General features: G+C 39.5%; 1 protein-coding gene across 1 annotated transcript in view; it reads left to right on the plus strand.

Annotated features, from left to right (window-relative positions):
- LOC150085111 (tRNA (32-2'-O)-methyltransferase regulator THADA-like) overlaps nt 1-16139 on the plus strand; it is a 184464-nt gene that overhangs the window by 83751 nt on the left and 84574 nt on the right. The window contains exon 14 of the mRNA XM_090376467.1: nt 10958-11415. Within this exon, the coding sequence (XP_090232593.1) occupies nt 10958-11415 (458 nt within the window). The remainder of the gene's footprint in view (nt 1-10957; nt 11416-16139) is intronic.

A 16139-nucleotide genomic window follows, 5' to 3' on the forward strand; every position in this document is an offset into this window, starting at 1 on the left:
GATAGGCATATTGGGAACACCCAACTGATTTTTACCAGTAGGAGAGACATGTTGGGCAGATAGCTTGTATAGCCGAGACCTCCTATGAAGTAAAAATACTTAACGTCCAACATGATTACATCAAAATTCAGTCAGTGTACATCGCCCTTACCCCATCTCACATTCATGGTTCTTCAGCACATTCACCAAGATAGTAACTAATCTCCATACTATAAATTCCATCACACAACTCATGGTTTTACTCTCCTGTGATCTTGATTCTAGTCAAAAAGCCCTGCCTGCTTCAGGGAAGTAACAGAATTCTTTTAATTCCTTAATTTTTCAGATGATTCTTAAATGTTTTTTATTTTTATGTTTTATAACATTTGTTTTTAAAGTATGGACTTATTGTCTTCTCTCACTCAAAGATTTGGGTTGGTGATTCAGTGTATTTTGGGGTCTGGTTTGGGGTCTGCAGGCCTCCAGTTCTGGGGGTGTATTGGATCATTGAATTTGTCTACAAGTGTGAGGAATCTATATAAATTATTTGCATGGCCAATTCAACAATGGAGAGTATCAGCATAGAAGTGTTCTGGAGAGTATCAGCATAGAAGTGTTAGAGGTAATTCCTTTCTTTCTTAAACATCTGATGGTAAAAGTATCAAGGTTTTTTATTATTATTTATTTTTTTGATAGAGTCACAGAAAGTCCATTTTTTTTATGCCATTTTGCTATTTCTTATTAAATTAAATTAATGGATATTCTTTGGATTGGTGTAACATCAGAAGTGGGAAGTCCCCACAAGGATAACTTATATTGGTCCTTGTGCCGCTATTGTTTCTGATTTTCATAACTGATATCGAAGAAATAATAGAAAGCCGATGTCAAAATTTGCTGGTGATGTAAAGATTAGGAGAGTCATTATCATCATAACAATGGCTCTCCCAATCTTTACACTCATGATTAAGATGACTTGCTTTAAAACTGATAGTGATGTTTAATGCAGTAAAATGCAAGATTTACACTTAGGGAACAGCAATTTAAAAATAACTTATACAACTTGGTGGGGCTGAATTAAAAACAGTAGAGGGGGTTATGGGAAGATGTGAAGTCTACTGAGCAGTGTAATCGGGCAGCCAGGAAACCCAATGTCCGTGGTTTATCAAACAGTAACCATTAGATATGGGGAAGTCATAATCCCATTGTAACAGGGAATTGTATGACTGCATTTTTATACAAGAATGGAGACCTCACTTAAAGAAAGGCATTGAGCATCTGGAAAGGGTCCAGACATGGGCAACCTGCATAATGAAATCAGTAAAAGGCAATCATGTGAGGAAAGACATTAGCATTAGTAATGATGCAAGAAAGCAAGCTTATACAGCATTATCCAAACTAAAAAATTCCTTCTGATATATTGTTCAGTTCTTTCTTGAATTTATTTAAGCTCTCACCTTCCACGCATCTATTCTGCAATTATCCTTCCTCAGTTTCAATTTGTGCCTCCTCATTGTGTAGTCTGAGCCATAGGAAGAATTCCATCAGCATTATGCTTGCTCAATCCATTTAAAGCCTTATACACCTCAATCAGATCACCTCACAGGTGCCGTACCATCCCTTTATCCAGACACTGCAATTTGCAGGACTGGAGCCTTTCTTGATAAGAGCACTTCTTTGTTCCCCTCACCACTCTCGTTGCCCTTCTCTGTACTCTTTCCAACAACTCTACTCGTTCCTAAAATGAGACCTCCAGACCTGTACGCAGTATTCGAGGCATGGCCTAACCATTGTCTTATACAATGGGATAATCATCTCCTTATCCCTGCTAATAAAATTCCTGTATATCATTAACAAAATCCCATGGGCTGTCCTGGCAGTATGTCTGCATTGCTCAGAGAATTTCATATGGATTTCGCAAATATTACCTCCAGGTCTTTTTCATTCTCCACTACCCTGAGTGTAGTATCGCGCAGTTGGTATGTTACTCTGGAAGTACTGCTACCCATATGTAGTACTTTTTATATTTGTCAACGTTAAACTTCAGTTGCCACCTCTCAACCCATCTGCTCCACTTTTATAGATACTGTAGCAGTAGTGTATCATCTGCAAACTTGGACATTAAGCCTGATATACCTTCATTAATATTGATAAATACAGAAAACAATGGGTCCAACACAGACCCCTGGGGAACACCACTAATAATATTAGTCCACCAAGAGCAGTCTTCTTCCACTCAACCATCCCTTTATTCATAGCAGAAACTTGCCCTTAATGCCATACTGCTCCAACTTGTACAGTAGTCTTGCATGTGTAACAGTATCAAATGCTTTCCTAAAATCCAAGTATATGATATCAGAATTATTTTTTGCACCCAGTTCCTTTGTGACCACATTGTAGTATTCAATCAAATTGACCAGACAACGCTTCACCTTAACAAACCCATGCTGTATCTGAACTATAGCTTCAGTCTTGTCTAGATGATCCTGCATTCCTTCTTTAGCCAGTGACTCCTTTATTTTCCCTCAAAGAGAAGTTAAATTAACAGGTCTGTAATTATTCATTTCACCCTGTGATCCACCTTTGTGAATTGGGGATACATTCACACATCTCCAGTCTACAAGGATCTGCTCTGAATACACAGATGCCCTCATAATTATGGCTATGGCTTTGCTTACTTCCTTTGCTGCCTTGCTTAATATAATTGGATCCATCTCATCCACCCCACATGCCTTTCTTACATTTAACTTCAACAAGCAGGATTCCCTTGCTTAAAAAAAAAAAACATTTCACACATCCATTCCCTCTAAACGTTTGCCCAGTTCCTCCTTGAATTTATTTAAGCTGTCAACTTCCACAACAACAGATGGAAGTTTGTTTCAGAAATCAACTACTGGCTGGCTGAAGGCAAATTTCTGCATATCTGTTCTATGACTGTCTTTCCTCAATTTGAATTTATGCCACCTCAGGTTTGTAATCTGAGGAAGAATCCCTTCAGAATTGATTGAGCCTGGTCAACCCATTCAAAGCCTTGTACACCTCAATCAGATCACTTCGCAGGTGCCTAGTCTCCAGATGCTGCAATTTTCAGAACTTAAGCTTTTCTTGGTAAGACCACCCTTTTGTTCCCCTCAATAATCTTGTTGCCCTTCTCTGTACTTGTTCAAGCAACTCTACATTCTTCCTAAAACGAGTCTTCTAGACCTGTATGCAGTACTCAAGGTGTGGCCTGATCATTGCCTTATACACTGGTGTGCAAAGCTTAAGGACCAACACTTTCTAAAGGTTACAATCACAAAATCTTTACTTAAGGTACTACATAAGGTGCCTCCGTAGCCGTTGGGCAGGAGCAGCAGTGCGTAGCACACGTTTCTTGAGTAGATCAGGGTTCGAGCCCATGACCACCAAATATGGAAGATGCGGGAAGGTCAGGGAATGACCACCGCATATCCCTGGAGCAAAATGGCCTTAGTTGCTAATGCTCCTAAAAACCAAATAACAAACAACAATTCACGATATTACATTAATACACCAACCGTTGAATTAAAATAATTTAATACTGTACATTATATAAACAATACAGAGGATACTGTAACATAATCTATTTACAATAACTGATTGTGAATAAAGCCTAAAAACAAAATAAAATATAAAATTTTAAATGCAATAAAATATATAAGGATAAAACTGTACAATTGTAGCTTTTGGGGGCGTCCGCCTCCTTTCTCAACAAGAAATAATGCTTACGCAGCACATCCTTAAGTATCAGGTTCACGGCACATGTGGTTGATCAGCCGCATGAGCAAAAGCTCCTACACGTGCACCAAAACCGGAAGCAGCTCGAGAACGTGGTAAACTGAAATGCTCATCTTTTGAGAGGACTATAGCCTCAAAAAGGGGTGAAGCCACACACCCCTGTCCCTATTCATGGTATTGTTATCGGATGAGCAAATCCACAAACTCTCGAGCCACTTGCGGTCCCAGAACCTATGCGCCTGATCAAGGATGACAGCATTTTCTGGGGAGACCTGGTGCTGTCTTTCCCAAAAGTGTTAGCAACAGCAGACTTATCAAATTCTTCGTCGCCGCACGAAGAGCATGCATCGATATACGAACTGTGAGCTGGCAGACATGCGCCTAGTGTATGGATTAGCAGAGGGCAATGGATGAGCGGCTCAACGAATTTATAGAGAATGCTTCTCGGACAGACATGTACCGGATCACAGTTTGTTTGCGCATGTGCATCAAAATTTGTGCTATTATGGGTCATTTAGAGTAACAGGAGTAGTGCGGGCAGACCACGTTCGACGCAAACTCCTGCCATGGAAGAAAGTGTGTTTTGAATGCCATCCTACTACCAGCACACGTGCCGTTGCCTCTGCCTTAGGAGTGTCTCGTTGCAGTGTACAGCGTGTCTGGCATGACGATTCCTTACACCTGTTTCATCTCCAAAGGGTTCAGTTACTGCTCCTCCAAGATCATCCTGAACGTGTAGCTTTTGCGCAGTGGTTTCTCCAAGAAAGTGTTCAAGACTTGAATTTCCCAGCCTATATTTAGTTCACGGATGAGGCTTAGTTCACTCAGGAAGGCTTATTCAATCAGCACAATGCTCATGTGTGGGCTCATGACAACCCACATGGTGTGCGCCCCCATGCAGCACAACATCGCTTCGCAATAAATGTGTGGGCAGGTATGGTCGGTGACTGCCTAGTCCGCATGAATTCCAGAATGGTAACAGGTATGGGCCGATCGGATCTTTCTTGAACAAGTTCTACCAGGGTTCCAGCAAATGTGAGATGCAACATTTGGTTTCAACATGATGGGGTGCCTGCCCATTATGGAAGGTGTGTTCGTGACCATTTGAACAATCGTTTTGGACGTTGATGGACTGGCCGTGGTGGACCCGTTGCCTGGCCCCCCACACTCACCTGATTTATCGAGCCTTGATTTCTTTCTGTGGGGGGCCCTCAAATCTATCATGTATGAATCGCCTGTGGAGACGGAAATGGATCTCGAGGCAAGACTCATCTGTGCTGCTGCTACTGTAAAAGAAACTCCAGGTGTGTTCGACCGTGTCCGCCAATCCACACATGCATCGCGTCTCATGGTGGAACCTTCGAGCATCTGTTCTAACATCATGAAATGCATCCATCTCGTACTGCATTGTTAATATTATGTCAAATAAATGTTTCCACTAATTACTGTCTTGTGTCATTTCTGCTTCTTGTGCCTCTGCTACTACTTTCCCGTGACGTTTCCGGTTATGGGTTCTTATGTGATTCACATTCCTTTAGATGTTACCTACCTCCCCTAAACATTTGTACCAATATTTTTGAGACACCCTGTATATGATATCAAAATTATTTTTTGCATCCAGTTCCTTTGTAACCACATCATAATATCCTATCAGATTTGTCAGACAAGACTTTCCTTTAACAAACCCATTCTGTGTCTGAATTTTTTTTTTTTTTTTTTTATGTGAACCCCAAACACGAGAGGTATTAGAACCTATAGTACTTAGTACCTTGCTTGGGTTGGAGGTTGAGAAGACGAAAGAAGATATTTGTTGACACTGGACTTGAACTTCTGTAGATTGTAATTTTCAGGAAATACGTATGAAGGAAGGTTGTTCCAGAAAACGGCATTTGAATGAATATTTGAGGGAAGATGAAAAGTTGGATCTGTGGGTTTGAAGTTGGACAGTAAATGGATGTTGGCTGGTGGCGGCACGTGTTCGGACTGTTTTGAAAGGGAGAGCGGGAATTATAGAAGCTAATTCAGAAGAACACTGCCCATGGAAGTATCTGTAGAAGAGGCATGCAGCAGAAACAGTACGTCTATTAGAAAGCGAGTGGAGAGACTCTGTTAGAGATGACTCATTAATTAACTGCCCTCTTCTGAATGGAATCAAGAAGCCTGAGAGAGGTTTTGGGGGCACCACCCCAGATGTGGGAACAATATTCCATGGCAGGGCGGATTTGCGATTTATACAGAGTGAGTAGCTGTTGGGAAGAAAAGTAATGCCGAGAGCGAAAGAGAAAACCAAGTTTTTTAGATGCAGAGGAAGCAATATTAGTAATGTGCTTGTGCCAAGAGAGATTAGAAGTCAGGTTAATCCCCAAAAGAGACATATCGTTTTACCTAGAAATCGGAGTGTCACTAAAGATAAACATAGGAGCAGAAGAACCCTTTTTGCGAGATATAAGACAAGACTGAGTTTTAGAAGGGTTGAAATCAACTAAGTTGTCTTTGCCCCACTGGAGAATTACCTGAAGATCGCCATTTAAGGAATTGGTAGCAGATTTTCGAGAAGTTGAAGCTGATTGAGCAGGACAAGGTTTCTAAAAATGGAAAGTGGAATGCAATGTGCTATCATCGGCAAAACTATGGATAGGATTTCCAGTCAATGGAAGAAGGTCATTGATATAGAAGACAAAAAGAGTGGGGGAAAAAACTGAACCTTGGGGGACACCGGCATTAGTGGAGAAGTTAGAAGACAGAGAGCCATCACCCTCAGTGAGCGATCAGAGAGAAAACTGGATAACCAATTACTAAAAACAGTTGGCAAACCATAAGATGGAAGCTTGTTTATAAGACCTTTATGCCAAACACGATCAAAAGCCTTTGAGATGTCAAGAGCAACTACTTGTGTTTCACTGAACCTTTCCATTGAATTAGTCCATAAATGGGTAACATAAGCCAGAATATCACCAGTGGATCGACACTGAAGGAATCCATACTGGCGATCGTAAGTAATTGCAATGGGACGATAATTGAATGGGAGGGATTTGTCACCCTTTTTAGGAACTGCCTGAATATGAGCAAATTTCCAAGCAGAAGGAAAAACACCTTTGGAATAAGAAAGTGAAAAAAGGCGGCAAAGAATAGGAGTAAGTTCAGGAGCACAGGTTTTGAGAACAAGTGGAGAAATACCATCAGGACCTGGAGCTTTCTTAGCATCAAGATTTGTCAAAATCCTTCTGACATCCTTTTGACGGAACACCACAGGAGGCATTGAATGGAGTGTGTTGGGAATGGTGGGAGGTGTTTTACCAAGATCATTAATACATGAGCTGGAAGAAAAATGGGATGCTAGCAGGTCAGCTTTATCCTTGGCTGAAGTGACAACAGAACCATCTGATTTGGACAGAGGTGGAAGCAGAGATGAGCAAAAGTTGCGGCCAATAGCTTTGGCAAGAGACCAGAATGCTCGGCTACCATTAGGGCAAGAAGCAAGTTTTCTACTCTTAGCCTGTTCAAACTCTAGTTTGGACTGATTAATAACTGCTTTACAATTGTTGCGAGCTTTGGTGTAGGCAGAAAATGAAACTGAAGAATTAGAAACAAGCCAATTATGATATGCAACATTCTTTTCTTGAACAGCCTTAGCACATTTATTGGAAAACCAAGGTTTAGATAAAGGACGAAATTTTAAAGTAGAGTGAGGGATAAAGGATTCCATTCCTGCAAGAATAATTTCATTGACACGATCTGAGCGAACGTTGACATCAGAAGTTTTGAAACAGTAATCTGACCAAGGAAAAGAAGAAAAGAAATCTCGCAGGTCATCCCATTTTGCATTCTTGTAATTCCAAACAACACGAGGTTGGGAATAGCCATGAGATAAAGGTTCCATTGGAGAAGAGACAATCACCAAGTTGTGATCTGAAGTGCCTAAAGGACCTCTCACTTCGGCAGTGTACTTAGAAGGGTTGTTTGTGAGAAAAAGATCAAGCGTATTGGCTGTATGATTAGGATTGTCCAGTATTCTCGTAGGTAAATGAACAATCTGTGCTAGGTCATTAGTAATTGCAAAAGCCTCAGCATCTTGACCTGCTGGGTCGGTGTGACTAGAAAATGGAAGCCAGCTGGAGTTGTGAACATTAAAATCACCAAGGAAAATTACCTCACTGTTAGGAAAGTTGGACTGTAGAAAGTCAAGTTGCAAAGAGAGGAAGTCAAAGAGCTCCAAGTGATTAGTGGAGTTGGGAGAACGGTAGAGACAACAGATGAATTTGACACAATGAGGTAGAGAGATTTTAAGCCAGAGAAGATCAAAGAGAGGAGATTCCAAATTGCCAAGTCTCTGACAGGGAATATCAGAACGGACATAGGCACAAGTACCACCTTTGAGGCGAAAGGAATCATACAGCAAATAATTTGGGCATCTGAGATGAGCAGTAGTTGAATCAACCGATAACTGAGATTCTGCCAGAAAAAGTACATGGGGTTTGGTAGACTGCAAGTAGAAGTGGACATCGTTGAGATTAGAATTGAGACCACGTATATTTGTGAAATGAATTAGGAAGTCCTTGGGAGGTTTAGATCTTTTCGCAGATAAGCTTGCTCTATTAGTTTGACAATTCATGGTGTATTCAATAGTAAGAAAAAGTGGGTGGGACATGCTGTATGAAGTAATGAAATTTTTGGATATGGCGTACACGTGGTAAGAATATACCCAGATCCTTGACATAGCGTGGCCTCGACAATGCTCCCCCGCATACACACTACTCGGACTCCCTCCAGTCACTATCTGGCAGAGTAGAGGTAGCAAGATTATACACTAGCTGATCCGGAAGCCTCCTAGAGAGAGTTACCAATAGGTTCGGTCCAGTGTACTAACTAGCGGCCAGCCTGCGAACACTGTTTTAGAGCTGTACCCTCGAAATGTAAGGAATATTGGATCTCGCCACGACGTGCATCATAACCTCAAAAGTCATCAATCATACTGCATGATGGAAGAGATAGGGAAGGGTTGACCGGAACTTAGCTCTAGAGACTAAACATGGGTTCCACCACTTCAAGCCTCCAATAAGCAAAGTGGTGGTATTTCACCGGTTGATGTGAGTCATCTACCACCTAGTGGTAGAATTATTGCTGCAGTCTTGTCTAGATGATCCTGCAATGCATCTTTAACCAGCGACTCCATTATTTTACCCGGAACAGAAGTTAAACTAACTGGTCTGTAATTACTCGTGTCACCCTTCGATCCCCCTTTGTGAATTGGGGATACATTTGCACATCTCCTCGGGGGAGGCCGCATCCTTGGCCTCCCCCGAGTCCAAGGATGCTCTAATAATTATGGCTAAGGGTTTGCTTAGTTGCTTTGCCGCCTCCTTTAATATAACTGGATAGATCCCATCTACCCCAGATACCTTTCTTATGTTTAACTTCAACATTTCTCCTCCACTTTGCTCTCAGTTATTCCAAAATCATTAAGTATCCTGCTACAATTTGATAACCTTCTGCCATTTTCAAACCTTTATAATTCCTCATGTGTGAATGTAGATGCAAAATACTCATTCAGTTTGTTTGCTATCTGAGCAGGATCATCAACAGTCGAACCATCGATGTCAAGTGGACCAATCAGATTCATCCCCCTTCCTTTTAGAGTTTATATAAGTAAAGAAATCCTTGCTGTTTTTCTTAGCATCCTTTGCCAAAGGTTTCTCGTAATCTGCCTTTTCTTGCATTACCCTCTTTGTTACTTGAATACAGATTATCTTATATCTTCCATAGGTTACCTCCTGATATAAATTATCAGGAGGTGTCTCCTGATAATTTATATGCATCCCATGCAGTTTTCATCTCTGCCACAAGTCCTATTAGTTCATCTGACAATCATTTAGGCCCAATCCTTGAACAGTGTTTCTTAATTGGTATGGAAAACCTAGTAGCTTCCAAGATTAATTCTTTGAATGCTTCGCATTTAGAATTTGCTGTTGGTAACATCATCAGTTGGTCCCACCATATACAATTTAAAAACTGTCTGAGACCACTGTAGTCAACTTTACGAAAGCAAAAACTCTCCCCTTTATCCCTGATGGTAGTTACATCTTTGAGTAAATCCTACTTCAGTACACTGTGATCACGGCCACCTAGTAGTTCTGTTTTCTGTAAATTCTTAATGGATGAATAATCACTGCTTATGTGCCTAGTCCATATCACTGTATAATTGTTTGTGGTACTCATCAGAATCATTAGGCTTATAACACCATTCCTACCATCACCTTGGTTTCCTAGTGCTTGTGTCACACCAAACTGACTCAGCATTGCACTGTTCACCCATGTCAACTGGATGCATTTCCTTAGATTTTGTGTTTATTAACTAACACAAATCTATCTCTGTACCCATATTCCAATTCTGCATTTCTTATATCTGTGTCATATCCCAACAACAATGGCCTTTGGTGCCTTGACCAGCACCTCAAATTCATCAAATTTATTTACTATATTACTAGCATTGGTGTACATGTAAGTATACATGCACTTTATTCTTACTCTTAGTTACCCTAACACAGCCCACGTGTTTACTTGCTCCATGGTGACTCCCAGCACCTTTCTTTCCAGGCTGCTGCTCATTCCAGTGTTTTCATTCCAAAATTTTCATTGCTATGAAGGTTTCTAGTCTAAGGAACATAAATTCAATTTATGATGGGCTAAGAAGTTTAGGTTGGATTGTATGAAGTTTTCTTTTAGCCAACAAGTTGAACAAGATACCTGCACAGGTAGTTGTTGTTGACAATTTGAAGAAATTCAATGGTCATCTGGATAGTTATCTTCATGAGGAGTTTAACAGTCCATCTTGTTATCTACTTTTTATATATATTTTTTATCTTTCATTATATATTTTTTTATTATTATTATTTATTTTATATTTGTTTATTTTATGTATTTTATTTTTATTTATTTAATCAGTGAAATGAAAGCCTTGCACTATTTTGCTAATACTAATACCAAATATCTCTCTCTCTCTCTCTACTAATAATGAGTTTTATAGTATAATAATAATTTCTTTAAATATTCATTTTATTTGTCATAAAATGAAATCAAAGTTGTTTGCTCAGTTAAAATATTTTTTTGTGTATACTTATTTTCATGTAACTGAATCCAACTACAATAATAATTCTTTTTTTTTTTTTTTTTTTTTTTTTTTTCCATACTCTCAGACTTAATACACCCAATATTTCTTTCATTTCAGCTGATGTGCTTTTACAACTTACAAACCAGCAGCTTGAACTGGAAGTTTGTGGTCATTTGTTAGCTCCAGGAAAAGAGTTGTATCTAGTTTCTGCTGTTCGGTTTACTATGCTGATGTTAGTATACAGATCAATGTTAGGTATTAAGAATTTTGAGATATCCAAATTCATAGTTTCTGCACTTTCATCACCAAACTATGAAGTACGACTAGCTATTTTGAGAATAGTTAAGAAGGTAATTGCTACTAATGGGAACAGCAAGAACTTGGATACCGCTACCAATGCTGTTTATGATTGTGTATTTCTTGATGAAGAGGAAGATGATTACTCCATATATCTTCAATCTGTTTTTAATTCTGAGGAATTTTCCAAAATTTTATTATCATCAGATAATGAACTAAGTAAAATGTTGGTGGCAATGGCAACTGAAAGTGAAGACCATCTTGGTTGTCTGATAACAGTAAGTGTTTAAATTTATGGTTCCTAAAAATGATTTAGTATTATTATGCATTATATAATTGTGATGTTAGTAAAAACAGTGGTACAAATTTTTGTTCATAAACTTTAGTATTCATCAGCTAATAAATACATTTAATTATAATTTATTTTAGGGTACCACAAAGGTGGACCCAGGATGACAGAAACACTGATGATGATAAGTTATACTACCCTCTATATAATAAATATGGATCTAATTTAAAGTTGGTTTTACCCGAACTGCACAGACATTACTTTGCATTGGCGAGTTTGCTAGAGTTTTTTTTTTTTTTTGTTACAAGGAGAAGGTTGTCTGCATGATTGAATGAATCTTCTTTTTTTTTTTTTTTTTTTTGCAGGTGTTTAGCATGGTCTGCTGGCATGGGATTGGCACATATCAGTCTGCAATTTTTTTATTTATTTATATTTTTGTTTTGATGTCAGCAATTAGCATAGTTTGTTGCTGTGGGATTAATGCATACTGATATGTAGTGTGTTTTTTTTTTTTTTTCTCTGTAGTGTTTAGAATGGTTTGCTAACATTGGATGCACATCGCTAAAAAAATGCAGATCAGTTTGCATTTTTTTTTTTTTTTGTTGGAGGTGTTAGCATAGTTTGGTGCAGCTGGATTATTGCAAGCCATTGTGAATTTTTTTTTTTTTTTAACACTCTCAGTAGGGCAACCCAAGTGTGGAGGGTTTTGGTACTCACCTATATAGCACTACCTCAGGTGAGTGTGGCATTGATGTAGATCACAAAGACAGTTGAACTATTTACAATTCACTTAATTTGTGTAATTGTAGACATTGATACTAGGTGGATTTGGATGCAAGTCTAGGGACCACCGAAGAATGTATACATACATACCACCAGATAATTATTTAGAGTAGCTTACTTTCTCATTTACTTCTTTATTCTGTAAAAATGATTGTGGTGGAGGAGTCTTTATGAGAAAGTGATATGTAATGTCTCTTAAACTAAATGAATGATGTTATTGAAAATTTTTTAGAAAATACCTTGAAACTGCAAACAGGATATTTTATTTTTACAAGGATTGCAATATAGTATTGTTAACTAGTAAAAAAACAAAAATAATAGTAACAGGAAATATACAAATATGCATTATGAGAATTTTTTTTTCTTTAAAAAAATAACTACTTGTTTATATTTCTCATGGTTTCAATGATGTGAGTTAGCAGTCGTAGAGAACAGACGTGGGAGAAGGAAAGATTAAGAGATTAGTAGACAAATTTTTGTTTTTCCATAATTTGTTTAAATATTTTGTAATTTTCTTTCTGTAATTAAATACAGTCAGACCTCCATATAACAAAATCGATCATTCGCTTGAAAAAAATTTGTTATACAGAAATTTCATTATAAAGAAATATGACCTTTTCAATGAAGAAAAATATTGTAATTCAACTCAGAAATAAAAAGCCGTGAATTAGGGTTGAAATTGAAAGTGTCTGCAATTCTGCCCAGACACGATAGGAGGGAGTATATGATGACAGCCCTGTCAATCAATTCGGCCCTGGAAAGATTGTGCAGGGCTCAAGGGGTAGAATTTTTTTCAGCCTGGTCTGTACTTGTTAACAGGAGAGACTGCTTCTACAGGGATGGGATACACTTAAATAGAAAGGGTGCAAGAATGTTTGCTGATGCTATCGAGGCAATGTTAGGTGGGTCGGAAAACTGCTAGATTGGGGGGATACAAGGACTAATAGATTAACAGTAGCCACTGGCAGAGGTGAAAGTGATTCTTGCACTGCTTCTATTGGAATGAGCCGCAGCCTGGAAAATAAGATGCAGGATATTTCAGAGACTGCTGGGAATCATTGGGGTACAAGTAAACACATGGGTTGTGTTAGGGTAGCTAAGAAAAAGAACAGGTGCATGTATACTTGTGTGTACACCAATGCTAGGAGTTTAGTAAATAAATTTGATGAATTTGAGGTATTGCTCAAAACATCAAAGGCAGATATTGTGGGGATTTCAGAGACGTGGTGTCACACAGATATAAGAAATGCAGAACTGGAATTTGGGGAGTACAATGTCTACAGAAAGGATAGACAGGATAGGAAGGGAGGAGGGGTTATGCTATTAGTTAAAAAACACATAAAATCCAAGGAAGTGAAGCCAGTCGACATCGCTGGACAGTGCAGTGTCGAGTCAGTTTGGTGTGACATAAGCATTGGGAGATCAAAATTGAGAGTAGGAGTGTGCTATAGGCCTAATGACTCTGATGAGTATAATAAGAAACTGTTCGGAGAAATAGAGTGGGCCAGTAAATCAGAGAGTCTTATAATGGGGGATTTTAATTTCCCAGATATTGACTGGAATTTGGGGGCTGGTCACTCACACAGTAGCAAGGCTTTTGTGGATTTATTGGATGATTGTTTTCTACATCAGCATGTTCGGGAGGCAACTAGAGGGAGTAATACTCTTGATTTGATTATCAGTAGTGATTCTTCATGCATTAAGAATCTGCAGATAAATGAACCACTTGGTGGCAGTGATCACAGTGTGCTGAAGTGGGAGTTACTCAAAGAGGTAACTACCATTAGGGGTAAAGGGAAGGGGTATTGCTTTCGTAAAGGCGACTACAATGGACTGAGACAGTATTTAAATTCTATACAGTGGGATCAACTGATGATATTGCCAACAGCAAATTCAAAATGGGAAGCATTCAAAGAACTTATCGTGGAAGCTACTAGGCTTTACATACCAACTAAGAAATATTGTTCAAGGTTTAGGCCTAAATGGTTGTCAGATGAACTAATGAGGCATATGGCAGAGAAGAAAAATGCATGGGATACATACAAATTAACACGTGACACGGACGCCTATGATAGATACAAGTTGATCTGTAACCAAGTTACAAAGGAGGTTAGGCAGGCGAAGGCAGATTACGAGAGATCCTTGGCAAGGGATGCGAAGAAAAACAGCAAAGAGTTCTTTACTTATGTAAACTCTAGAAGGAAGGGGATGAATCAGATTGGTCCACTTGAGATCGATGGGTCAACTGTTGATGACCCTGCTCGGGTAGCTAACAAACTAAATGAATATTTTGCATCGACATTCACACATGAGGAGTTATTCAGCGAGGGGAATGCCAGAGGTGTATTCAATTCTAGCAGTAAGCTAGAGAATCTTGTAATAACTGAGAGCAAAGTGGAGGAGAAATTGTTGAAGATAAACACAAGAAAGGCACCTGGGGTGGATGGGATCTATCCAGTTATATTAAAGGAGGCAGCAAAGGAGGTAAGCAAACCCTTAGCCATAATTATGAGAGCTTCCTTGGACTCAGGGGAGGTACCCATTGACTGGAGATGTGCAAATGTGACCCCAATTCACAAAGGGGGATCAAAGGCTGACACAAGTAATTATAGACCTGTGAGTTTAACTTCTGTTCCCGGAAAATTAATGGAGGCACTGGTGAAAGAAGCACTGCAGGATCATCTAGACAAGACTTCAGTTATAGCTAGGACACAGCATGGTTTTGTTAAGGGGAAGTCTTGCCTGACCAATTTGATTGGATACTATGATGCAGTCACAAAAGAACTGGATGCAGGGAATAACTTTGATATTATATACTTGGATCTTAGAAAGGCTTTTGATACTGTTGCACATGGAAGACTGCTGCACAAATTGGAGCAGTGTGGCATTGGAGGCAAGTTGCTGCTATGGATAAAGGGGTGGTTGAGGGGGAGAAGACAGAGAGTGGTAATCAATGGACACTGCTCATCGTGGACTAATGTTATTAGTGGAGTCCCTCAGGGTTCAGTATTGGGGCCTTTATTGTTTTCTGTATTTATAAATGATATTGATGATGGTATATCAGGCTTAATGTCCAAGTTTGCAGACGATACGAAGGTTGGCAGGGTTGTCAAGGACACTACTGACACTATGCTGCTGCAACAGGATTTGGAAAGGTTGAGCAGATGGGCTTCGAGGTGGCAAATGAAGTTTAACATTGACAAATGTAAAGTACTACATATGGGAAACAGCAACCCCAGAGCAGCGTATCAACTCTGTGGTACTACACTGACAGTGGTAGAGAATGAAAGGGACCTGGGGGTGGTGGTGGTGCAGGCAGATATGAAGTTCTCTGAGCAGTGCAGACGAGCTGCAAGAGTAGCTCATGGTGTATTGTCAATGATATATAGGAATTTTTCTAGCAGGGATAAGGAGGTGATTATTCCCTTGTATAAGGCAATGGTCAGGCCACACCTAGAGTACTGTATACAGGCCTGGAGGCCTCATTTCAGGAAGGATGTAGAGCTGCTGGAACGAGTACAGAGAAGGGCAACTAGATTGGTGAATGGGACAAAGGGGTTCTCTTACGAAGAAAGGCTTAAGTTTTGCAAATTACAGTGTCTGGAAACTAGGCACCAGCGGGGTGATCTGATAGAGGTGTACAAAGCCTTGAATGGTTTGAGCATGCTCAATGCTGATGGGATTCTTCCTCTAGCTCAGAAAAATCACCTGAGAGGGCATAAATTCAAATTGAGGAAAGACAGATGTAGGATAGATGTGCGGAAATTTGCCTTTAGCCAGCGGGTGGTTGGTGGGTGGAACAGACTTCCATCCCTTGTCGTGGAAGTTGATAGCCTAAATAAGTTTAAGGCTCAGCTGGACAGGTATTTCGAACGAACAGAGGGGTGAAGTGGAAGTGGTTATTTTTATTTATTTATGTTACTTTTTTTT

Source organism: Mastigoproctus giganteus, chromosome 6, assembly GCF_048544385.1.
Source record: "Mastigoproctus giganteus isolate SK-2022 chromosome 6, ASM4854438v1, whole genome shotgun sequence".
NCBI classification, from domain to species: Eukaryota; Metazoa; Arthropoda; class Arachnida; order Uropygi; family Thelyphonidae; genus Mastigoproctus; species Mastigoproctus giganteus.